General features: G+C 49.7%; 1 protein-coding gene across 1 annotated transcript in view; it reads left to right on the top strand.

Moving 5' to 3' along the window:
- Window positions 1–26,310, top strand: part of DOCK1 (dedicator of cytokinesis 1) — a 570,389-nt gene that overhangs the window by 510,740 nt on the left and 33,339 nt on the right. The window contains exons 39-45 of the mRNA XM_010859569.1: window positions 9,991–10,080; window positions 11,076–11,180; window positions 17,271–17,412; window positions 17,516–17,594; window positions 19,137–19,221; window positions 22,731–22,817; window positions 25,525–25,701. Of these exons, the coding sequence (XP_010857871.1) occupies window positions 9,991–10,080; window positions 11,076–11,180; window positions 17,271–17,412; window positions 17,516–17,594; window positions 19,137–19,221; window positions 22,731–22,817; window positions 25,525–25,701 (765 nt within the window). The remainder of the gene's footprint in view (window positions 1–9,990; window positions 10,081–11,075; window positions 11,181–17,270; window positions 17,413–17,515; window positions 17,595–19,136; window positions 19,222–22,730; window positions 22,818–25,524; window positions 25,702–26,310) is intronic.

The raw sequence follows: 26,310 nt of genomic DNA, 5'->3' as shown, positions 1-26,310 counted from the left end.
CGGGCGCCAGCCAGCCATTAACACTTGAAATATGCAACATGCACTGGATCCTAAGGCTCAGCATGAGAAAAGGATGCTGTTAGGAGCTGAACTGTGTCCCATGGAAATTCATGTGCAGGAGCCCTGACCTTCCTACCTCAGAATATGACTGTGTTGGAGGTGAGTTCTGATCCCAGGATGGCTGATCTCCTTATAGAAGAGGCGATCTGGACACAGACACACCGAGCAAGGACCCTGTGAGAATACGGCTGGGGATTTGCTTTACAAGCTGAGGAGAGAGGCTTCAGAGGAAACCAGCCTTCTGACAACTTGATTTCGGTTTCTAGGCTCCATAACAGGAAGGAAATAATATGTTTAAGGCACCCGATCTTTATCGTGTGTGTATATGTGTGTGTGTATGAGTATGTGCTAAGTCGTGTCCTACTCTTTACTGCAAATCTATGGGCCGTAGCCCACCAGGCTCCTGTGTCCATGGAATTCTCCATGCAAGAATACTGGAGTGGGTTGCTATCCCCTCCTGCAGGGGATCTTTCCGACCCAGGGATCGAATCCACGTCTCTGACATCTCCTGCACTGGTAGGCGGGTTCTTTACCACACACGCCACCTGAGTACTTTGTTACGGCAGCCTGTCAAATATCTCATGAATTTTGTGTTTTTGATTATGTATTGAAATGGCAATATTCCAGCTATAGTGAATATTACTAAAATGAAGGCCACTTTTAAAAATGTGGCTACTAGAAAATCTAAAACTGCATGTGTGTCTTGGCCGATGTTCCGTTGGATGGTTCTGCCCTGAGCCAGACTTTGCTACTGTTGGGGACGGTTTCTGCTAGTGCTTCCATCCACGGACTGTTGGAAAATCGATGCTTGCCTGCCCCTCCGTTTGGGGTCCTCACTGGCAGCGGCATTGCTCACGTGCCTGTTGAGATATATTCCTTACCCTAAATGAATATTTGAAAAACTGAAATAAATCTAAAAGAAATAGACATTGACTTCATTGCTGATTCAAGAGCCACATTTGAATTTTCTCCTGCATTATACTGAAAACACAAGAATTTCTTTGGTTTGATTTTACACCTGTTAAAATTGCAATTCTGGTTTAAAACCATATATTCAGCTCAGTGGTTAAAGAATCTGCCAATTCAGGAGATGTAGGTTCCATCCCTGGGTCAGGAAGATCCCCTGGAGAAGGAAATGGCAACCCACTCCAGTATTCCTGCCTGGAAAATCCCATGGACAGAGGAGCCTGGTGGGCTACAGTCCATGGGGTTGCAAAAAAGTTGGACACAACTTAGCAGCTGTAAAAAACAATAATTCAGGCGAGAGGCCTTCATACTACAGTTGAACTTGAAGCCTAGAAATGGCTGGGGACCACGCAATTGTAGAATAAATGGTATCTGAACCTGGCAAAGCTGTGACTGGGGCATCGCGCCATTGATACAGGCTGTCCCCTTAGGTGATTAAGGAAACCTTCACTCTGTCCTTAGTAGGGGGGAACCTTACTCATCCTAGAGCTCATTTTCAGTGACTGTTTTCAACATTCAGCTTCCTAGGGGGAGGAGGGATTTACAGAATCCAGTGCAGATTTGTGTCCTGGGAACTGTGCTCACAGGCCCTTAAAGGAGCTGGTGCCCGTCGGACCTCTCAGACATCGGACACCAGCATCTGCGGGGAAAGTCCAGGGCACCAGCACAGGACTGGGGTCGGATTATATTCAAAGTCTCTCCAGCTCTGTGCTCAGAAAGCAGCAACGCTGAATGGATTTTCTGCTCCATTATATTGGACCCTCCAGCTTTTGAATTAGGCTCTGTTATCTTTCTGTATTTCTTCTGCACAAAAATCACTCTTTTATTTTTGCTTTTCCACCGTTTAAAAGTTTTGAATGTCCTTCAGCCCAGCTCTTGGTCTTTTCATCTTTTTCTTTCTCACCAAAAAAAAAAAAAGAAAGAAATGTCATTTCCATCTGTTTTCCGTTTCATTCTTCTGCCCTTATTCCTTCCCGGGCTGATAATTAGCCCTCACTCCTTTTCTGTTCTCGTTTCACCACCCGTTTGAGCCCCTCCGGAAAGCCCGCCGCCAGATATTATCGCGGTATTTGAGCGTTCTGTTCCGAAGATGCTCTGAGTTGTCTGTCCTATTGTGTGTGGTTGAGGCCTAGTAATTTTCAATAAAGCTCTTAATCCAAGTACTTCACTGAAAATTACCAGGCTTCTCTATGGAGGGCGCGTTGAAAATAGAAGCCCTGCTCTCAGGGAAATGGAGTCAGAGTGAGGGAGGCGGTGAACCTGATGTTCACCACCTCAAAAACCGGGAACCAGCCTGGCATTGGCAAAGGGGGCTCGTGGCTGACGGCCCACGTGGTGTCTGAAGCTCTGGGACTATTTTCGACTGGAGCTCTGTCTTCTCTTCCCTTAAAATAACCTCGCCTTGACGAAGTTTGCACTTTGCCTTGTGCCCAAGTCAAAAAAAAAAAAAGGCGGCATCCTACATCATCCCGTGAACTAAAAATAGGGGTTTGGAAGCAAGTTTCCACTTTTAGTGAAATGGCTGGGTTGCTTTTCTGAGTATTGGGGCTGACATTTTCTCACCCTCTGAGTTTCCTTTTTGAAAGCACAGTTGTCGGTCAGAGGAATTACAGGTACGAGCATCCCATCACCCTCTTTCTTGGTATAGTCTCAGCATTTCCAGAATTTTTGGAAATCCTGATATTTGCCAGAATCTGTTCAATTAGCAAGAATCTGGCTGGAGTGAGCATAGAGATCGTGTGTTAATTATGACTGGGCTCCCAGAAAAGAACCGTTTGTGATCAGCACAGAGAAAATCGAAGTTTGGACTTGGTATCAACCCTGCTCCCCCCATCTGCCCACCCTGCACGACCCCTCACTTGTGTTTCTGCGACCCAGTCTCCTGGGTGCCAGGTGCCACCTGCCTGCCTGAACTTGGGGAGGCCAAAGGCCTGCCTCGAGCTGAGAAGTCTAGAACCAAGGCTAGTGGATGAGCAGGCAAATAGCAAAACCCGCCCTCTGTTGCACTGCGGGTTCAGAGTCTACCAACCTAACAGGTATGGGAGTGATTCGCCCTCCTGAGGAGAAAGGGCAGACTTCATTAGAAGGTGACTTGTAAACCATGTCTTGAGCTTCCCTGGTGGCCCAGTGGTAAATAATCCACCTACGATGCAGGAGTCACAGGAGACGCAGATTCGATTCCTGGGTTGGAAAGACCTCCTGGAGGAGGGTATGACAACCCACTCCAGTATTCTTGCCTGGAGAACCCCATGGACAGAGAAGCCTGGCAGTCAGACATGACTGAAGCTACTTAGCACACATCACAAGTTGGGTCTTGGAGAAAGAGATGAAGCTTGCAAGGTGATAGCTGGGAGGAGCTGGGATTCTGAAGAGTGGGGGATGGGCAGGGATTCCAAAGAGTGGGAACCATATTGATCCAGGCCAGGGCTTCTGAAGCCAGTCTGTCTATCAGCAGGGTGAGGAGGGGGTCCTGGGAGACACAGATGCAGAGAACTTGGGAGCCAGTCTGTCCACGGCCTTGCATGTCTCCTAAAGATTTGACTTACTCCATAGTCACGAAGCGGGCTTCCCAGGTGGCACTAGTGGTAAAGAGCCCACCTGCCAACGCGGGAGACGTAAAAGACACGGGTTCAGTCACTGGGCCGGGAAGATCTGCGGGAGGAGGGCATGGCAACCACTCCACTTTTCTTGCCTGGAGAACTCCACGGACAGAGGAGCCTGGCAGGCTATAGTCCACAGGGTCGCAGAGAGCTGGACATGACTGAAGCGACTAAGCATGCACGCACATAGACCCAAGGAGCCAGTGAGATTTTATGCACATAAGCAAGGTTGCCTTTACTGTCCCCCTTTCAGGGAGTGATTTGGGCTCACAGTGGCAGAAGCCCGGTGGGTGTGGGCTGGGGCAGGGGTCCAGGCACGGGATGTGGGGGCAGTGGGGACTAGGAGAGGCAGGAGACAGCTCCAGAGGCTTGAAGTCAGCTGATTGCACAGAGTCTCTCGTATGGGGTCAGTGTCAGATGTGTGCATGCCCGGAGGAGCTGGGTACCCAGCACGGCTCAGAGGCCTGAGCACAAGCCTCCCGTGGCTGCAGAGCTGACAAGGGAGCAACTTCCAGTCAGTCTGGGGAGGTTTGACTCCCTTCCAGGCAGCTCCGGCAGCTCTGAGTGTTTCGGCTCCTCTCCTTTACGTGGGAATTCTTGGTCAAAGTCATTGATTTTCTAGCTGGCGGTCCCCAGGCTGTGTGGGACATCTCTGGCCTCCACTCGGCCGGTCACACTCTTGGCCGTGGGTCTGTATCAGTCCCTCCGGTCCAGGGACGGCTGTCTGTGCTCCTGTCCAAGGCTGCTCCCACCCCCCAGGCCCCAGACCCCCAGGCCCATCCAGGACATCACTTGGCCCATCTGTCTTCTTCCCACTGGCAGCACTGTTTTCCTCCCTACTGGCTAATACGTACTCGCCTGCTAAGTTGCTTCAGTTGTGTCTGACTCTTCGAAACTCTGTGGACTGTAGCCCACCAGAGTCCTCCACCCGTGAGATTCTCCAGGCAAGAATACTGGAGTGGCTTGCCATGCTCTCCTCCAGGGGATCTTCCTGACCCAGGGATCAAACCCACGTCTCCTGCGTTGGCTGGCAGGTTCTTTACCACTAGCGCCACCTCGGAAGCCCACATACTCGCCTACAACCATGCTATTATTTCCCCCAGCTTTTAAAAAAGTTCTCTATCATTCTAACTCCCCTCTCCAGCTACTGCCTGTTTCTTTTCTTCCTCAAATCCTCCTCCAAGAACTGTCTGTACCCCTCCTTATGCTCTCTGAACCCACCCCCGTCACAGGTGTCCAGTAATTACTGCAGAGTGAGGGGTGAGTGGCAGAGTGGGTCCATTCTCCTCCTGATCAAACCACCAAGCAAAATGCAACTATCTCTTTCAATGCCTGGTTTAGGCTTTCTAAGGGCTTGCAGAACTACAAAGGTCCTTTATTAAAGAAAAAGGCAAAAAATCTCTTTGTTTTTTTAAAAAAAAAAAAAAAACTGTTCGTTTCCTATTTTCCTCCCAGGGGCATTAAAACTGAGCAAATCATTTTCCATGTAGATTAATAAAGACTTGCTGTGGGGCAAAGAGGAACATGCTTTCGAGGAGCAGTAATTCCTGAGTACGTGACAGTCCCAGAAGGCAGGATTCATCTTCGAGTCAGTGTGAGAAGCCTCCCATCAAGGTTTCTTAAGTCTGGCCCGAGTCCTAGATCCCGCTGTGTGTCCTGCCCTACTGGAGGGCAGGCAGCCCATCCAGCCACCTTTCTCAGGCGGCTGGTGCAGTGATGTGTGTGCTGTCAGACAGCGTGGTGTCATTAAGTGAAACCAGGCAGCTTTGGAGTAGTCCACAGTGAGAAGGCTCCATCGCAGGGGTGGGGGTGGTGATGCTGGACCTCAGAAACGTCTTCAGAAAGTGTCCAGCCTTTGCTCAGATCAGTGGAAACCAAGGGAGACCAGCAGAAGACCCAGGATGGGGCGTGGCTCAGGGGGAGAAGGAGCGGCTGAGAGAGAGGGGAGGAGCCCACAAGGCGTCTCCATTCTGTAAAGGAGAGGACTTGCAGGACCCTCTCCCTGCTGGACCACACCCCTCAGAGCCGCCATGGAGACACATCTTTCCCGAGGACTCCAGCCCCTCATCCTCGGGGGACTGGGAAGAGATGCTCACTCAATCACTCCTGCAGTGAAGCCCTCAATCACCAGGATGGAAGGCTACTTCTGGGTCACCCTGGCCCCCTCGCTGCTGATGACCCTAAACCAGTTCTCTGGAATCTTCCACAGTGTTGAATCTACATCCCTTTACATGTCAGAGACCTGTGCAGGACCCTGGAAAATTAGAAGGTGCTAGAATATGACTCGTTTCCCAACAACCACCCAGAAAACTAGGTGAGTTTTAGAGTGACTGAAATTCAAGCATCCCATGAAACGTCTTGACTGGTGATTGGCTCACAGCTAGTTAGTGATTTCGCTCAGAGCTGCCCATCAGTATCCTCGTGGGTCATGGCCAGGCTGTACTTTCCTTAAGGGGGCTGTTGTGCAGGCTGCCATCTCACCTTGAACCTGCTGCTACTCCCTGACCCGGTGAGATCAGTGTTGTCTCCCTGCCCAACTGGTCACTCGTCAACCTCACAGTTTGGTCAAAGCAACTGCCAATATGCTCTCTGTGGCCAGTTCTAATGAATAAGTTTCATTAGGGAGAAAAAGGATTTTCTGTTCATGAAACTTGCAGAAATGAAACTTGGAGAGGTTCCGAAGTAAAAGGTGATCATCTCAAGAGAATATAGCCAGAGGTCATCTGATGAAAACGGGGAGTGGGGAGGGTGTGCTCCACGTTGCAAGGCCAAGGACACTATGAAACGGATTCCGGACTTCAAATCAGAACACGAAGCTGAGCACTGATAGGATGCTTTTTTCATTTGCGGCCGTGGTGACCCTCATCGACCTATGGCACGTCTAAGAACAGGGCCTGGGCAGGATGTTCAATCACACAGGTTAAAGCGACTCTTCTACCAAGATAATCTAAATCTCCGTTATATGAAATCTGTTTTCTCTCTGGCACAGAAATATTTTCCAAGGTATTCACATGGGAAATATGAGTGACCCACACTCTGTGGAGCCCTAGCCAAGTAAAAGTAGAAGCAGATCACCTTAACGCAGGAGGCTTTAAAACAAGCAGGGGTGGGGAAGAGGAATATACGTTTATAGAAAATCTGACAAAGAGCACAACCATGTGACCCCTGAGTGAGTTGGATATTTACTCAAGACTTGCATCTGTGCTGCGTGGCTCAGATGGGAAAGAATCTGTCTGCAATGCAGGAGGCGTGGGTTTGACCCTTGGGTTGAGAAGATACCCTGGAGAAGGGAATGGCAACCACTCCAGGACTCTTTCCTGGAAAATTCCATGGACAGAGGAGCCTGGCGGGTTACAGTCCGTGGGTTGCAAAGAGCCAGACATGACTGAGCAACGTTCTCTTTTTCCACTTGTATTTCTTTAAAAAAACAATTACTTTTGCTAGGTATCTAAAGCAGCTCCTCTGTCTAGAAACAGATTAAGCAGTGAATTAGAAGCCCTAAGACTGTAGGCAGCTAAGGGAGTGGTGTATTCGCCACTGAGTGAGAACTTCAACTAGAGGTAATGATTTCTTTGAAATGGAAATGTACTGAGGGAGGAATTGGTCACTGGAGCTTAAAAGAAACATAAAAAGTGGAGAAGCTCCCTCTTCTGAGAGACGGAGGCTGGGACTCTGGCAAAGGACCTGAGCTCGCTGGAGCAGCAGCTGGAGACATTCAGAGGGTGCAGACATTCGGAGGGTGAGAGCTTCGGCAGGATGGAGGAGCCAGGAGAGGCTTCCTGGGGAGAGAAGCATGTGGTCCTCCAAAGAGCATCTCAGCCACTTTCTCTCTCTCCTAGCTGCTGGTCCTATCTCTGAAATCTTTCTCTCCTTTGAGCTTATCTTTATGATGTCTTTCAAAGTATTAAAATACAATTTCGGAATAGCTTTTTTCTCATCAAAAATAGCAGATGGTGTCTTTAAGCAGCAGCTGTGTAAAGAGTATTTTAAGTCTATTGGGTGATTCAGTAATAAGTAAGGCCCTCGACTGGGTGGTTCTGCCAAGAAAAGGCAAAGACTGGCAGGCAGGTGAGGATTCAGCGCCAAGGGTACGCCAGGTGTGGGACCAGCTCCCTGTGTTCCGAGTGAAAGCCTGGAGTTAAGGACTAGCTTAGCATCCTTGAAAACCTATTCCAGGAGGAGGGGTTGGAGGGCAGCTGGAAGGGCTGGCAGATGGTCATTGTTACGGGCTGAATGCTTGCATTCCTACAAAAGTCATATGTTGAACAACCCTGACCTCCTGCCCCATGTGATGATATACCCACGTGATATGTTTAGATTGGGTCATAATGAGGGTGGGACCCCCATGATGGGATTAGTACCCTTTTGAGGAGAGGAAGGAGATCTTGCTTAAGGCCATACAAGCATGCAGTGAGAAGGCGACTGTCTGAGAGTCAGGAGAACCCTCACCAAGACCGAATCTGCCTGCACCTTGAGCTTGAACTTCCCAGCCTCCAGAACTGTGAGAGGATAGTGTCTGTTTTGTGGGATTTTGTTACAGCAGCTCCAACTAAGATGGTCATCGAGAGCAGGAACTTTGGAAAACGATGAGTCTACCCCACTTTCTGCCCTTGGGCAGGCAGCTTGCCTGTCCAACCCCCAGCTTCCTTATCTGCAAAACAGGTGTAATAATAACACCCACCTGACGCGACACTAATGAGACGATGCAGGTGGCATCTTGCTGGACAAAGAGTAAGCTGGAAATCACTTGCCTTCATGATTGGTGCTACTAACTTATGGGGATACTCCCAGTGGAGAAGTGGGCAGTTCATGTCTAGGGACCCAGTATGTGAGGTGGTCTGACGCTTTGCTAATTCTAAGTCCGTAGTTGTCATTTTTAATACTCAAAGGTTTGAAAGAGGGGAATCCTGGGTCCTTGTGATAGTACAGAGAAGGGTGGGTGGCATCCAGGAAGGCTTCCTGGAGGAGACAGTCCCTCTGAATTTTCCTGTTCTCAAGTAGACCACTGTATTTTATTTCCTTCTCCCACCCAAATAAGGGAAATTCAGGCTCACCACATGTGTCAATAAATTAGTCTACATGTGTCAAAAGTTTATCAGCATTTTAATAAATGTTACCTGATTAGGAAACCCACTTTTAAACTATTATCATTCAAAATTCTCCTTTTCAAAATGATGGCAGGTTTTACATTTGCAGGTTCGGTTCAGTTCAGTCGCTCAGTCGTGTCCGACTCTTTGTGATCCCAGGGACTGCAGCATGCCAGGCTTTCCTGTCCATCACCAATTCCTGGAGTTTACTCAAACTCATGTCCATCCAGTCGGTGATGCCATCCAACCATCTCATCCTTTGTCATCCCCTTCTCCTCCCACCTTCCATCTTTCCCAGCATCAGGGTCTTTTCAAATGAGTCAGTTCTTCTCATCAGGTGGCCAAAGTATTGGAGTTTCAGCTTCAACATCAGTCCTTCCAATGAATATTCAAGACTGATTTCCTTTAGGATGGACTGGCTGGATCTCCTTGCAGTCCAAGGGACTCTCAAGAGTCTTTTCCAACACCACAGTTCAGAAGCATCAATTCTTCAGAGCTCAGCTTTCTTTATAGTCCAACTCTCATATCCATACCTGACTACTAGAAAAACCATATCTTTGAGTAGATGGACCTTTGTTGGCAAAGTAATGTCTCTGCTTTTTAATATGCTGTCTAGGTTGGTCATAGCTTTTCTTCCAAGGAGCAAGTGTCTTTTAATTTCATGGCTGCAGTCACCATCTGCAGTGATTTTGGAGCCCCCCAAAATAAAATCTCTCATTGTTTCCCCATCTATTTGCCATGAAGTGATGGGACTGGATGCCATGATCTTACTTTTTTGAATGGTATCTGCCCATATAACATGAAATTCTTACAAGCCTTAAATCAGAGTTGAAACAGATCCTTGTCCTTCTGACCACTGACACATAGCTCTTTTAAGTGGGATGATTTGGGAAAGTACCAAAATCTGGTCCTCGGTTTCTGCACAAACACTGCTCTCAAACTCGCCCTGCGGTTTCCCTGCTGGGCTCCACGGCTGCCCTGACAGATGGGCTTCAGAGGCCGGCCTGCAGAGGGGCAGGACCCGCCGGCTGGCTGCTCTGACCGGGGGCAGCAGCCAGTGTGATTGATGAGCCAGTAGCTGACTGGTCTGGTCAACCAGGCCCAAGCCAAAGGACATGAGCCTGTAGAAAAGATCTGTATTTTTCCAGCGTCTTCAGGTTAAGCAGGCGTGTTTCCAGCTTGTTGCATCGTGAACGGCGGTGTTGCTGTTTCCCTCTCTGACCGCGTGATTCAGGTTTGCGTTTCTCTTGCCCTTGTTTTTCTCTCTTCCCTCACAGATGTGGGAGGAGGCCATCGCCCTGGGCAAGGAGCTGGCAGAACAGTATGAGAACGAAATGTTTGATTATGAACAGCTCAGCGAATTGCTGGTAGGTCTTCCTTTCCTTCTCTTTGAAAAAAAATAAGCAATCTCAACTTGTTCTTCTCAAAGTTTTCCCTTCCCTTCTTCTTCTTCTTCTTCTTTTTTAATGCAACAGCCATTTATTTTATATTCATTTCTTTGGCCTCCCTGAGCGATGTGCGAGATCTTAGTTCCCCGACCAGGGTTGGAACTCATGCCCTCTGCAGTGGAAGCATGGACATGTCCTCACCACTGGACCGCCAGGAAAGTCCCTCTTTTCCTTTTAACAATGGGATTCTCCTTCATTTGTCCAGGAGGACAGTTTTGATTTCTTTGCTGGTTGATTCTGGCTCAGCAGCATTCCCCACTGAGCTTTCGTCATCAAACTCGAAGATGCCTCTGAAGGATGTGCGTGTGAAAACCACTGAGCCCAGGTGTCTAGTGGTCTGGATGCTCAGAGGTCTCCAGGAGGCTCCAGTGGTTTCAACTCTGAGCCCGTCTCCATGAAGGACTGATGGAGGGTGGCCCAACCCTTTGTCCTTCCATAGAACCTACCAGTTTCTAATTACTGCTTTCTCTGCTGAATCATTTTTGTATCCAGCAGATCGACTTAATGATGTTTTAATGTGTACCATGAATGTGGAACAGAACTCTCCCCTTTTAAATCCTTTTTTAATGTATCCCATTATCTGACCAATACCATGTTTTAAAAATACTAAAGACCAGACATTGAATCAGGATAAAAGCCATCTCTCTGGCACTTCTTTGGTGATGAAAACACCTGTAAATCACAACCGGTTGCTGAATTTGGCTTTCTGGTCAGATTCGCCTGCTGAATGCCGGGCGATGAATGAAAAGTACTGTCATAGCTTAGTGGTGAGATTAAATTCCACGCCTGCATCAGTGCTCCCCCACCTTCTCCCCCTCCCACCCCCTAGAATTGGCAAAGCTGGAAGAATCCAGACACACAAATTCTCAGATACTCCATTCAAACCTGAAATGCGTTTCTTCTCTTCTTTTCAGAAAAAACAGGCTCAGTTTTATGAAAACATCGTCAAGGTGATACGTCCCAAGCCTGACTACTTTGCCGTCGGTTACTACGGACAAGGATTCCCCACCTTCCTCCGGGTAACTCTGGGCTCTGTCTGGACTGGGTTACCATTGCTCCCTGGGCAGCCAGCGCCTGCTCTTTCCAAGGAAGGATTTGGTTTGCCTCTCAAGTGCGTCTCTCAGTGAAGTCGCTCAGTCGTGTCCGACTCTTTGCAACCCACGACTGCAGCCCACCAGGCTCCTCTGTCCATGGGATTTTCCAGGCAAGGATACTGAAGTGGTTTGTCATTTCCTCTTCCAGGGGATCTTCCTGACCCGGGGATCGAACCCGGGTCTCCTGCACCGCAGGCGGATTCTTTACCGACTGAGCTACCAGGGAAGCGAGTCTGCATTGTTTTCATACCTCTGTACTTGCCTCGGGTTGCCAGAGAGGGGCTGATAATGTTTTTTCATTGAATATAAGCATTCCATCTCTCTTTTCCTAAAAAGAACTCTTCGTCAGAGATTTATGTATATTTTAAAAATTATTTTAAGAAATGCATAACATAGGCCTCCCTGGTGGTCTGTGGTCAGGAATCCACCTGCCAGTGCAGGAGACGCAGACTCGATCCCTGGGTTAGGAAGATCCCCTGGAGGAGGAAATGACAACCCATTCCAGTATTCTTGTCTGGAGAATCCCATGGACAAAGGAGCCTGATGGGCTATAGTCCATGGGGTCACAAAGAGTCAGACACGACTGAGCAACTCAAGAACAGCAATGCATAGCATGGAAGTTACCATCTTCACTGTCTTTAAGTGTACAGTTCAGTGGCGTTAAATATATTTACCCTGTTGTACAACTGTTCCCACCACCCATTTCCAGATTATTTTCATCTTCCGAAACTGGAACTCCAATCCCAGTAAACAATAATTTCCCCTTCTCTTCTCCCCACCCACCCCAGACCTTACTTTCTGTCTCAGAATTTACTTGATTCTACAGACCTTTCAAGGCTGATCCACAAGGTAGTGTGTATCAAAACTTCATTCCTTGTCGTGGAAGAGTAATATCCCCTCATGTCAATGTACCACATTTTGTTTATCCATTCGTCCTTGGCAGACTTTGTCTGGGTTAACATGAATAATGCTGCTCTGAACATATGTAGTTTTGTTTCTTGTTTTAGCTGTGTGGCTTGTGGGATCTTGGATCCTCAACCAGGAATCGAACCTGGGTCCTTAGCAGTGAGAGTACAGAGCCCTAACCCTTGGATCGCCAGGGAATTTCCAAGCATACATATTTTAAAGTATATGAGAAACTGGCCATGAATTTCCAGTGCTGGAAACTCGGACTCACCCTCCATCCCTGAGACAAGCATGTTCTCTTTGACATGATTGAAGAAACAGTATGATCATCAGTCAAATCACCCAATAATCTTTAGGCCAGAAATCTTGTAAATAAATGCTGCCTAGCCTGCTAATACAGTTGTTTGGTGGTGGTGGCTTAGTCACTGAGTTGTGTATGACTGTCTGTGACCCCATGGATGGTAGACCCGCACCCCCCGCCCCACCAGACGCCTCTGTCCATGGGATTCCACAGGCGAAAATGCTGGAGAGGGTTGCCATTTCCATCTCTAGGGGATCTTTGCAACCCAGGGATGGAAACAGTGTCTCAAATAGAAAAAAAAGAAGAAAAAATAGCCCAATAGAATTGTTTGCTGCTGCTGCTGCTAAGTCGCTTCAGTCATGTCCGACTCTGCGATCCCATAGACGGCAGCCTACCAGGCTCTCCCGTCCCTGGGATTCTCCAGGCAAGAACACTGGAGTGGGTTGCTATTTCCTTCTCCAATGCATGAAAGTGAAAAGTGAAAGTGAAGTTGCTCAGTCATGTCCCACTCTTCGCGACCCCATGGACTGCAGCCTACCAGGCTCCTCTGCCCATGGGATTTTCCAGGCAAGAGTAATAGAGTGGGGTGCCATTGCCTTCTCCAAATATAACTGTTTAGAGTTTCTCAAAAATTCTTTCTTGGATGCCATTGACCATGTCTGCCTGTCATTTCTTACGATCTTCGATCTTTTTTTTTTTTTTTAATGGCACCTGGTTTTCTGTTTTCCTTGGAGCCCATGCGTGATCCTTCTGGTTTTAGGGAAGCAGGCACTGTACCCAGGGCACACCTGTCTGGGGCAGGCAGGTCTCCCAGATGTCTGGGGCAGGCAGATCCAGCTGGGAGACTCTCCCAGCCTCAAAGGTGTGTTTCTTTGGCCCCAGCGTTTCCGAACCCCCAGGCATCCCTGAGGGTATAAGACATCCCTTCACACTGCCACCAGCAAAAGGGACTTACTTGCTGAAGACCTGTCATTCTTTATAGAAATGTCAGCAGGTGACCCTTGCAGAACTGACGTGCTCCAGGAGGTGACCTGTCAGTTGTTCCACACACACAGGCCCTGACTGGGTGCCAGGGGCATCTGGACTGTCCCTGTCACTACCTTTCAGTCTCTCCTTGACCCCGAAGTCTTGGTCATGCAGCTCTGGCCATGAACACCGAAGAGAGTGGTTGATCAGAAACTCAGATTCTGGAGAAAGTCCTCCCTTCCAAAGAATGAATAAAGGATGTTTGGTTATAGCCCTGAATTAAGGAAGATTTCGACATTAAGTTAAAAGACAATCTTTAATTAATTTAATTAATAAGGCTTTAATTAAGGTGTGTGAATCTGTACATACACCTCTGTGTGTGTGTCTAAGAAAGATTGAGAGGGAGAGACAAGCCCTGCATCACGCTGAGCTGGGTGGTGCTGGGCGTGGGGTGTGTGCTACCCTCTGTGGACACTGCTAGGATTTAAGGCCACCACGCTCTGTCCCGGCATCCTGTCCTGGCAACCCTGTGGGCTGAGCATCTCTCGGTCCCCGAGCCAGCTGACGCCAGGGATTTCCTGGGAGGGCACACGAGACCCACGCTCCAAGGACCACACTGGGTCACCTGCCCGTCGAAAGGACAATGCAAAGCAGGAATAACTAGCTTAAAGGGCTTGATTAATATTGAGCTGGCTTTCCCGCCACACCTGGCTGGTTTTGTGGGGCTATAGCAATATATTTATTATACTTCACAGGCTACCTATCCGGGGTCAATCTGACAATGACATTGGCAATTCCAAGAAAGGGGGCAGGATATTTGTCTGCTTCAGGTGGTGCTGGGGGCACAGCCTCGGAGGACTGACTCGCTGGCCCTCCCCTTTGTGTTTCTTTCAGAACTGATCACATGTGGAGCTTTTTGCATTTATATTAATATTTATGGTTCTTACAAGGAATAAATATCTTTGACTATACCTACACTCCCCTCCTCTTTTCAGGCTTGAAGGGACCACTTCAGAATGCAAAGTAATTGATGTTTCTAGAAAATGTTATTAGTGTTTCCATCTATAACTCACTAGTGTTTTTCTATTAAAGCCTTTATATACACTTTTATTATTATGTCTCCCTTCGAGTGTAAAGCCTAATAAATGCATGCTAGTTTTGTACTAGCCTGTTATACATTAAATCATCCTGAATTTCTGAAATGTTTGCCTTTTTATAGCCTTAAAAGATGCTCATGCTGTGTATTTATATTTCTAATTAAGACTACGTATTACTTTGGTTTCTACTTGAAATTATTTTTTTAGAGAAAAGAGAACATTTTTCTCTTGTAATGGGTGCGTTAAGACATACCTAAGCACAAAGTGGGAAAAAAAGCATTCAATTTTTAAATTGTTCCCTCTTTTGTGATTTAAAAGGACTCAGAATAACTTTGGACTAGGGAAGGGGAAAAATGGAGCCTCATAGGAGCTCTATTTTTTTTTTTAATTTATTAGACAGATTTTATTTTGACTTTGAGCTGAGTCTGCAGGATCCAACTGTTGGTCTGTCTGTCTTCTCTTCCCCCTCATCCCCCGCCCCCTCACCCCTTCCTTCCCTTCCTCCCCTCCCCACCCTGTCCCTCCTCCCCTCCTCTACACTGGCGTCCATCCAGGGTCAGGGCAGATGACAAGGCTGCCCCTAACTCCTGACCAGCCGGCCTGGAGCCTCTTGCCCAACAATCCCTGATGGAAGCAACAACCAAGTCCAGGGAGGAGAACCAAGAGCCCCCAGCCTCTGGCTCCTCGGGCCCTGTGGCTTCTGCTCGTGATCCCTTCCTTGTTGCAGTTGGTGATGTTGAGACCACCCTCAGATGGGGCAAGATGGGTGGGGAGGGGGAGATTCAGGAGCCTTCTGGAGCTGTGGCATCGCGCTACCCGTTAACACCTTTTTTTGTGACTCAGTTACTGCTCAGAATACCCATGTTGAATCTGTGATGGTATGGAGACCTGTTGAATCCATGAAGGTATAGAGACCTGTTTTTTCTTGGAACCAGAACTTTCCTTACCGACATACTTACAGAGTGACCGTGTCATCAGACAGGTCTCAACGAGGCAGCCTGAGCGGAGAGGAGGGCTTCCCGATCACCCGAAACAACCCCTAGATGGACTCTTCAGAATTTACGGAGGTGACAGATGTGGCCTTGGAGAGGGACAAAACTCAAGTCTTTGGGAGGAGATCGCTACATGCTCTGCTCTGTCTTTTGTTGATGGAATATTATCCATAAGACAGCTCCAAACATTCAGTGAGGGGAGTCCAGCCACCACCCGCTGGACTTTTTTTTTTCCTTTGGCTTTTATTAAGTCAAGGAAGGGCATTTATTTCCTGAGGTCATGACACAGGAAGTAGACTTGGCCCAGGGGCGGGCTCTCCGGGCGGAGGCAGGAACCTTGCCAACCAGCTGGGTGACACCGACCCGTGACCCCCTTACTGTTCACAACAGCAGAGAGCCCAGAGCAAGGCCAGGTGCAGCTCCAGTGCTGTGCTGGGTGCCACGGGCTCAGGACCAGCCAGCTTCGCTGAGCGACCTTGGGGAAGAAGCACGTCCACAGTTCATGGCGGGTCCGCTGCTGGGTCAGACTGAGACGAGCTCTCGCACGGCGGGTTCCGGTCAGCAGACTGGAGAGGGTGCCGCCCCTTGTCCATTATCGTTTGGGATGGCACGAGAGGGTCTTGGGTGCCATTTGAGCCCCCAAACCTGGGAAACTCCTCAGAGCTGCTCGTATGAGAGCCTCTCAGCACCAGGAGAGGGACCAGGAGCCGTGGGCCTCTCTACTTTGTCTGGACCCCTGTCCTTTGGGTTCTGCTCATCTCCTGGCAGTGACCTGTAGGAGTCAGCTTGGAAAGTCATGCTCAGGCTCCAAGGCCCCACCTTAACTTCATGATCTCTTGAATTCTCTCTGGCAAAATGAAAACTGCTTATAGAAGCAGGGACATCACCTTGCCAACAGAGGTCCATATAGTCAAAACTGGTTTTTCCAGTAGTCATGTACGGATGTGCGAGTTGGACCATAAAGAAGGTTGAGTGCCAAAGAATCGATGCTTTCGAATTGCGGTGCTGGAGAAGACTCTTAAGAGTCCCTCGGACTACAAACAGATCCAACCAGTCCGTCCTAAAGGAAATCAGCCCTGAATATTCATTAGAAGGACTGATGCTGAAGCTGAAGCGCCAATATTTTGTGCACCTGATGCCAAGAGCCAACTCATTGGAAAAGATTCTGATGCTGGGAAAGATTGAAAGCAGGAGGAGAAGGGGGCGACAGAGGGTGAGATGGTTGGATGACATCATCAACACAGTGGACATGAGTTTGAGCAAGCTCCGGGAGATGGTGAAGGACCAGAAGCCTGGCACGCTGCAGTCCACGGGGTCACAAAGAGTTGGACGCAACTGAGTGACTGAACAACAACAAAAACAATCGCCATCTGGAAGCAAGAAGAAGACGTGGACACCGTTCTCCATTGGCCCTGGTGCCCTTAACCTGTCTGGTCATTTCCTGCCCTCTAGGATTTGGGCGCTAATCGCTCATTTGGTTTTTCATGACTTTGTCAATTGATTACTGCTGTTAAGGCTGAAATGTGTAGCTAGACTTCAGTAATGCGTGTTTAGTGCTTCTTCAACAGTATCAACTTACCTGTCTTCTGTTCCTGAGTTCTTGATTAGTAAGACCACTGCAATTACAAGCTGTTCTTCAATTTAGTGACACTTAAAACACTGTCCAGCCCACTCTGAAGACCAATGCATTTATGTGTGCACTTTTCCTGGCCCAGTCCCTGGGGTGTTGTTTAATGCTTGTCATTGTTTGCAGGGGAAAGTGTTCATTTATCGAGGGAAAGAGTATGAACGTCGAGAGGATTTTGAAGCTCGTCTACTGACTCAGTTTCCAAACGCTGAGAAGATGAAGACAACGTCTCCACCAGGCGACGACATTAAAAACTCTCCCGGCCAATGTATCCTTTCAGGCAACCACGTGGGATAGAAAATGATGGCCAAGCCGTTGGTTCACATGGTTGGGTGTACGTGGGGTTGATGACCTTAACCTTTGACCTTCAGATATTCAGTGCTTCACAGTAAAGCCCAAACTTGATCTGCCTCCTAAATTTCACAGGCCCGTGTCAGAGCAGATTGTAAGGTAATCAACCTATTTCCCTGACCCAACAGGAGGGTGGTAAGAGGCGTACACAGATCTCTTCTTCATAACTTCACCTGTAGAAGGATGCATGTCAGCCTTTGATGAACTTTTCAGATGCTCTGTTTACTTTGAAAAGCAGGGGAAGCTAATTTTCTTCAGCATCAAAGTAGGGAAGGGACATGTTGTTAACAAGTGTGGCTGGGAGGGTGGGAAGCCGTCCCTTACCTGGGACTGAGACAAGGAAAGTCAGGGGAAGGAGGGGGTAATCCAGTCTCCTTTTGACCCACCAGGTGAGAGACCCCCTTAGACTTTTTCTCCAGGGCACAGGCCCCACCCCACAGCCTGAGATCTGAGTCTGTGTGCCTGCATGGTAGCCTGAGTGTTTGGATCCCAGAAGGCAGGCAAAGGGATTCAGACATACGCTCCTGATGGAGAATCAGGTGCCGGGTGAAGAGACCCTTCTCCTCTACCGCAGGGTGATTCCATAACATGGGACTCAGAGGTGGGTTTTCAAACTCACAGGCCAGGTGTCCGAATCTGAGTGAGACTGTATGTGTCTGCATTGAACTGCTCCTAACTTAGCAGCAGTGTAGAAACACATACCCTAGATGTCTCTTTGATGTGAAGAGTTTCTTTTTCTACTTCATCCTTGTTCTGCTGAAAAAAAGTGACCTCTTTGATGGCCACATAATGCACAGGATATGCTGTTTTACATCCTGCAGTTTGGCGGGTTGGGTTCTTCTGCAAAATTCACTACGATTTCTTTAACCTTTCTTCAGCAAACATGGGAAATAATAAACCAGGACTCGACTTATTGAGGAATGATTGCTTTCATCAGGCTTAGATTTTTAAGTTTTGCAACATGTTTTTCTCAGAGGCATTAAGTAATAGTGAACCGTGGACACGCTCCTGTATTTCCCTTTGGTGTGGAATGCCTACCTGTGTTTCAGAGCAGGAGAATGAGTAAGCCTCCCAGCCTGCCTCTGGGGTGTGTGCGAAACCCACCTCCTCCCCACGGGAGAAAGGCAAGCTGTCCATCCGTGTCTGCCACCCCTGGTGGTTGCAGAATCTGCCTTCCTAGACCTGCAGTTAAAATAGACAAAACCTTTAAAACATAATCAAGATGTATTCTTAGAAGTTTAATAAACTTAGTAAATTATTTAATACATTGATTATTGACACATGAATTAAAACTTTCAAATAACAAACACAAGAATGAAGAACAAAGTTTTTTTTTTTTTTTTCCTCTCTCCTTTGCCTCACCTTTCCTCGGTTTTTGCCCGTTTCAGTCTTACTCAGCATCTCTTCTCCCCTGAGCATTGGCAGGGACAGAGAGAAGGCAAAGAACCCAAGGTAATTTTTCCACCTGCCAACGTCTCTCCTGTGAGGCTGGTGGGGAGCAACAGCCCAGCTACTGCTCTAGGTCAAGGTTGGAGGTGTTTAAGGGATGCAGTGACGTGTAGGGAGACCAGATCCCAGGGCTAAAAGCAAATCGGCTGCTTCTCCGGTGAAATAACTAATGATTTCCCTGTCTCTGCACAGTTTCTACAGAGTCAACGAGGTCCAGCGATTTGAATATTCTCGTCCGATCCGCAAGGGAGAGAAGAACCCAGACAACGAATTTGCGGTAAAAAAGCAAAAATGGCCTCCCTCCCCCCAACCTCATGCCACCATTCACAAAACTGCCTGTCAAAAAAAAAAAGAGCGTATCCTCAGAGATCCCACAGTGCAGGGTTTGATGCCCGTGTGTATTATGCACAGAGATCCTGACATATGACCCCTCCAAATTCAATGCAATGATGACCATTACACAGACGCTGTCACCAAGGTCCCTGTGATGCTGTTAGAAAGTGACTGGCACTTTGAGAGTCTTCCTGTGCTCAGAGCACACTCGCCTCCCTCCCGCATGTACCTGAGCCTCCCTCTGGGCTCTGAGTCCTGGAGCAGGTGCTGGTGTCTCTGTTACAAAGAAGTTCACGGAGGCACCGTGTGCTGACGTGGCTTTCTGCTGTTCGGGCACACAGCCTGGAGGAGGGTTGTACTCACTCTGCAGTGCCCAGCCTGAACTGCACTCCAGCACTACATGCCAGAGCAGGGTGTTCCCGGGCAGCTGAGCAAAGGCCCTGGTGGTTCTCACGGGGCAGGCCGTCCTGAGCCTCGAGGGATGTTTAACTGCATCCTCAGCTTCCACCCACGGGATGCCAGGTACAATCTCCCAGATGTGACAGTCAATCACACATGTTTCCACACGTTGCTAAACATCTGTGCCTTATTAAAAACACTGCATTAGAGACCTGAAAATATTAACACAGGTTCCTGCAGCCTTTAAAAAAATATATAGGCACAGGGACTTCCCTGGAAGTCCAGTGGTTAAAACTCCAGACCCCCAATGCAGGAGACATGAGGTTCCATCCCTGACCGGGGGACTAAGATCCTGCATGCTGCACAGTGCAGCCTAAAAAATAAATAAATAACTAAAAAATAAATACAAATAAAATATATGCATAACCAGTTTAATGGATTCCAGTTTGAAAAGGCATGAAATCACACGTTGTTTGTTTGTTTTAAATGTTATTATTTCTCTCTCCTCCTGCCCTGAAAACGTCCTCTGGAAATCCCTAGATTGGCCCACATTTCAAGGCAGCATTAGCTTTGAGGGCCCCTGGCAGGCACCTTGCCTGCAGGTATCTGGGGGTGCAGGAGGGCAAAGACGAACTAGCATCTGCTGACTCAAAGGGAGGCTCAGAGCGCAGTCAGCAAAGCTTCCACCACGTTCCCTGTTTCCTGTGATCTCTCCGTCCTCAGGGCCACACTTGTGGGCCTCCAGCCACAGCCCCTGAAAGGCCCTTTCCTTCCCCAGCCCAGCTTCCTCTGTGTGTCAACCAGGAGCTCGGAATCGGGAAATTCTAAGGCAGCCCCCGTGTCAACACTGGTTGTTTCAAACCCAGTCCGTCCCCTCTTTCTTGGTTGCTGTGGCTTCCTGCTCCTGTTTGGTGATGGGTTTCACTGTGGCATCGTCTGTGATGGGGAGAGGGACGGGTCCACTCCCATTCCCCCAGGCCAGGGCCGGGCTCTATGGACATCTCTGCTCTGATCATCTCGGCAGTAACTCCATCCGTGATGTAGCATCCTCCAGGCAGAATGTACGGGCCCTCCTTGAATTTCCCTCATGCCTCTCACATCTCACAGCCATGTAGGTTTTTCATACTGTGAAGGAAGAGACACAAGGAGGTCAGGCAAATTGCCGACGAGCCTGCAGCCGTTGGGGCAGAGCTAAGAATAACCGCAGCTCCTGACACTGGAGCTGCGCTAAGCCTCAGACCCGGGCTTTTTCTAAATGGCCCTGAAATCCCGTAATGGCCCCATTAGGTCCTCTCACACGCAGATGAGGCTTTCAGAAGCCATGGGGTTTAGTCCTTCATGGGCCTGACAAAGCTCCTGGCTTCCAGATAAGCATGCGGGTTTGGTGGCCACAGGAAGCCAGGCTGGGGCCCGAGGTGGGGAGTCTACATACTGCCCCGCCAGGCCAGCGGGGGAGCTCAGAGCAGCTCAGCGCCTCCAAACCTGGCCAGGGGGTGACTTTCTGGAACCCAGGGCCAGAAAAGAGGAGGCCAAAGGCTGAGAGGAGTCAGTGTGGAGCCTGAAGGCCCCTAGGAGGGTGCTGGCTTGAAGCGTTGGGGAGGAGAATAGTGGGCTGTGGCTGCAGGCAGCTCCGAACGTGCAGAATGCTGTCTCCAGACCGGCGCCTGACCGCCAGCCCCTGGGGGCAGCAGGAGCCTGTGTCCCTGGGCCCCACGCCAGGGCCTACCCCTTCCCCTCCTCTGCAGTCTGAGGTCTGGGGAGAATGCTTTCCAAGCTCTAGCCCAGTTTTCTGGAAATGCTGCCGTTCCATCATGCCATCTCTGTGTATCTGGGCCACTACGGACAGACTCAGTGATTCTCTATCACTCGGAGGTTTTGCCAGCAAAGGCCGCCACCAGCTCGACATCCTGCCGCAGGGGCCGGGATGGAAGGGCCGCTGTTCACTCTGCAGTGGAGCTCAGGGCAGCCACGGACAGAGGTGGAGTTATGTGTATCAGCTTATATACAGTTTCCCTCAATCTGAGATGTACCATTTCAGGAAGTGTGTGCAAGCTTGTGTGTGTGCGTGCCCTGTTGTAGCCGAATCTTTGTGATCCCGCGGACTGTAACCCTCCAGGCTCCTCTGTCCATGGGATTTTCCTGGCAAGAATGCTGGAAAGGGCTGTCACTTCCTACTCCAGGGGATCTTTCTGACCCAGGCACCAAACCTGCATCTCCTGCATTGGCAGGCAGAGTCTTTACTACTGTGTTACTTAGGAAACTTCTTTAGGAAGAATGCAGATTATTAAATGGTATTTTCACTGAAAATACACATATACACACTTATGAATGCTTAATAAGTACCCTTAACAATAGATAGTAAAAGTAAAAATAAAACCTAAAAATAGATAGGTTGTCATCTCTGGGTGGTCGGTGATGGTGGTGGTTTGGTCGCTAAGTTGTGTCCAACTGTTGCAACCCCGTGGACTGTACATGCCAGGCTCCTCTGCCATGGGATTCCCCAGGCAGGAATACTGGAGTGGGTTGCCATTTCCTTCTCCATCATCTTTGGGTACTGGGTGATTTTTCTGCCTTCTATTTCCATATCTTTATTTTCTGATGTAAATATATGTTATACAAAAAAGCAATCATTAAAATGCTGACTGAGTTTATTAGAATATGAGAGGTCACTTTTATGAAGCCCCATCTTCCTCAGTGAATTTGCATCCTCAGGTTTCTTATGAACACTAAGAAAGGCTAACGTTAAACTCATCAGAGCCTTTCCAAAAATCTGCTCACTCAGAGGGAACCTCCCCTGTTTGGATGCAGATAATTCTTCCTGACTCATCTGTTATACTTTTCTTTTCCAAATACCAGGGAAGTGGGCACCATTGGCCAAGGAACAGGGGACCACGTGTCGTGTGTGATGGTCTGGCTTCAGCAGAGCGTGAGGTGTCCCCTGGGTGGCTGGTGACCTTGCCTCCCAGAGCCTAGCAGACCCCCCTGAGGGCAGAAGCTGTCGGCCGCCTACAACATCCTTCTTCTAACCGCCTTGGGTCTGTGTTCCCTTTGCAGAATATGTGGATCGAGAGGACCATTTACACCACTGCATATAAACTGCCTGGCATCCTGAGGTGGTTTGAGGTCAAGTCTGTTTTCATGGTAAGCACGCCCTGCAGAAGGACTGCCCGTCACCCCTCTGCTATGGCCTGACCCAGCCTCTTCCTGGGGCGTGTCACCTGGTCACCGTGGCCAGCACACACCCTGCAGACCCCATGTCAGGCTTAACAACCCAGAATCTCTATCTCTGCCCACAAACACCACAGTGGACATGCTGTAATCACAGCCACCTCTAATGTAGAAGAAAACCAAAGAATTAAGATTTCATCCCTTCTTACAAAATATTTAAACACAGCCCTCACTGTGCTGTTTTGACAGTTCTTTTCTGCGAACAAAGTGAAAAGTTTAAGACAAATTCCAATTCATATACCCTTTTTAAGATCTTTCTTCCTGATGGTCTTATTGTCATTTACATGACAGACAACTTGATTAATAGTACTTGCTCGTTTCAAATAAAAATAGTTTGAGAATATACCACCCCCCCGCCACCGCCCACACTTTTTAAAGAAAGAATCACTCACATCTCATCAGCTAAACCTTACTATTGGACAGTTGTAATGACAGGAACCAGTTTTGGGCCAAAGATTCTTGTTGACTATCGCAGCAGCAGCGTACTGACAACTGCTGGTATAAAAAGATCTGATTAGAATATGTACGCTTTGTCCTGTGTCTCAATGCCTTGGGTGTTTACCTGGCAGGATCTTACCCAGAGGGGTGGTTCTCACCGTTCAGTTTACCACGAGGCCCCTTGGATGCTCCTGATTCACCCTAAGACGTTATGGCCGCACCCTCTCTTCCCAGCCTTGTCTCCGCTCTTGACCTTTGTCCTCACCAGCTGAGTTCTGGGCCTCTGGCTCAGGCCCTGAGCTGGAAAGGCTCAGGAGACACGTGGCAGGTGGCAGAAATGCAAGCCTTCACTGGCACCGTTTGGAGCTGGTGATGTACGTGGGTGGGAGATGGACCAGGAGGCCCTTCCATAAACAAGCACAATCCTATCTTCCTAATGAGCCTCTGCCCGTAAGCCGTTTGTAATCGGGGATTCCGTGAGCCAGCCAGGGTGTGCGAGGAAGGCGCTTAACAGCTCGAGGTGGAGAGGGGCAATCCCTGATTTTCTGTAAGGATGTGGTTCTGCCATGGGCTGTACTGGCCCTTTTCTTAGTGAACTAAGAGGGCTGGAAGCTGAATAATCCCCGAATGGCATGACTGAAATAATCCCGCTGTCAATACCACAGGTCCCTCTTGCCGAGTGTCTGCCTCCCAGGACAGACCAGCATGGGATATGGTGTGGGCAGCAGCTGACCCTCTTGTTTTGATGAATCTAGGACACCGTTCTTTGTTGAGGCCAGCAGGGTCCGCAACAGGGAGTCATTAGCCAGTCAGGAGGGAATTCTGCCCTGGAGAGTCCATGTGGCTGAGTTACGTGCACAGGAGGGTGTGTTCCAGGGTGTGACTGAGCCAGGTGCTGGGCTATGACACCAGTCCTGGGATACATGTTGTCTGGGGTGCGCGTGGGACCAGGGTACCCTCACCGGCCAGCACAGGGTCGGCCTCCTCTCTGAATGTCACTGCCCCTCCATCGGGTCGCGGGCAGGCTCCTTGACAAGCAGGGCTTCCTACCCAGCAGCTGAGGGTGTCGTTCCGGGATCTGGCCACGAGCAGAACTGTTCCCTGAGCGTCTCTGTACCTCCATCCCTCCCTCTGCCTCTCAGACGGCCCCCAGGGGCTGGAGCAAAAAGAAAACAGGCTGCTCTGCTTTGCCATTTGCTAAAGACACCCTCGGGTCCCTGGCACAGGTAGGGGGATCCAGCACACTAGCCTTGAGGAGGGCAAGGACCAGGTTATCTTACATTGAGGTCACCCCTAGACGTGGCTCAGGGGCCCAGCCTTGGGTCCGTTGGAGGGAGACCCAGCTTGAAGGTGGTGTTATTGTTTTAAATCCAGTCACGTTCTCCTGGCGGTTAGAGCTGAGCCAGAGAGGAGGGCGGGGCTGAGCATCACGGAGCCCTGCGGGGTCCCCAGTGAAACAAGGGCCTTGGCAGTGTGGGCAGAGGTGGGCCTGAGGTGGACCGCCCTGCCTCCCGCCCTGAAGGTCCTGCTGACTGGCGTCAGGTTTGCAAGGGAGGCCTGTGAGGTCCAACGGAAGCGGTGCCCCTGGCTCTGGGGGCGCTCTTTTATTCCCTGGAGGGCACGTGATTGCAGGTGGAGACCCTGGCGGGACCTCTCTACTCCTCCCCCAACTTCGCGGGCCAAACAGGTCCGGGAGGCTTACAAAGCGCCCAGACCTCCTGCCTCTGGGACAGGACAGATTGTCCCAGATTCCTTAAAACAAGCAGCAGACAAGACCATGGCTAAAAGCCCTCTTCTGTGAAGCAGCTGTATTCAAGCAGCACTCAGGGCTGTGTTTTCCTGGGATGACCATACATGTACACACACACATGCACACACACACATGTATACAGTTGAGCATGTGCACACACACGCACCCCGGGACAAGGCAGGCTTGCATCGTGCCTTTGAACTTTGTACGTGGGGACTGGGTCAGTGGAAACATGTAAAGACATTCACACACCTGGCTCCTCTTGTTGGGTCATGAGAGACCTTGCCCCAAAGGTCCACTGGAAGGAAGCCCGAGCCACAGTCTGGATGCCTGTCCTCTGGCGAGGAGCGGGGGGCATGGGCAAGGATCCCCGCAGAGCAGGGCAGGGCATGGCCACCAGCCCAAGTCATCCTCGTCCTCCCGCTTCCGCAGGTGGAGATCAGCCCGCTGGAGAACGCCATCGAGACCATGCAGCTGACCAACGACAAGATCAACAGCATGGTCCAGCAGCACCTAGACGACCCCAGCCTCCCCATCAACCCGCTCTCCATGCTCCTAAACGGCATCGTGGACCCCGCCGTCATGGGAGGTTTTGCCAATTACGAGAAGGCACGTGACACGCCGGCTTTCTCTCTGCAGCCCCGCCCCCGGGGACGGGCTAGCTCCAAACCCCGCCTCCAAGCCCGGAGACCTTCCCGGGCTCGCTGAAGCGGGCTGAACACGGCCCACTCCCCGGGGGCAGCCTCTGCCCGCTGCCATCCCGGCCATGGCTGGCCTGGACATTGTCCCCACTCCCCTACCATGCTGTGCTGATGGAGAGTGACCCTCCTGACTGTCCAGAGACCTGGGGTTATTAAAGACCACAATATACAGTTATAGTGGAAGACAACGGCATTAGAATATTTAGAATAGCTGGGAGACTGGTGCGGTGGGGACAGCCAGCTGATCTCCCTGGAAAAATATCTCAGTAAGATGGAGCCGAAGTTGAAGGTCATGGGCTGGTGGTCTAGGCACAGGGGTCCACCTGATTTTGTACATGGAGTTTGCAGGTGGCTGTGGCCATCCACTTCTCAGTGTCCGAGGCTGTCTTCCCAATACAATGGCAGCAAAGTTGAGGCTCTTCACAGGGAGAGTTTGCTAGCCCCCCTGGTCTAGACAAAGGGGAAACTGAGGCAGGAAGGGCGCTGCCCGAAGGTGGGCCGTGAAGGGACAGCCATG

Source organism: Bison bison, unplaced genomic scaffold, assembly GCF_000754665.1.
Source record: "Bison bison bison isolate TAMUID 2011002044 unplaced genomic scaffold, Bison_UMD1.0 scf7180017864456, whole genome shotgun sequence".
Classification (NCBI taxonomy): Eukaryota; Metazoa; Chordata; class Mammalia; order Artiodactyla; family Bovidae; genus Bison; species Bison bison.
This window is presented reverse-complemented; position numbering and strand designations above follow the sequence as displayed.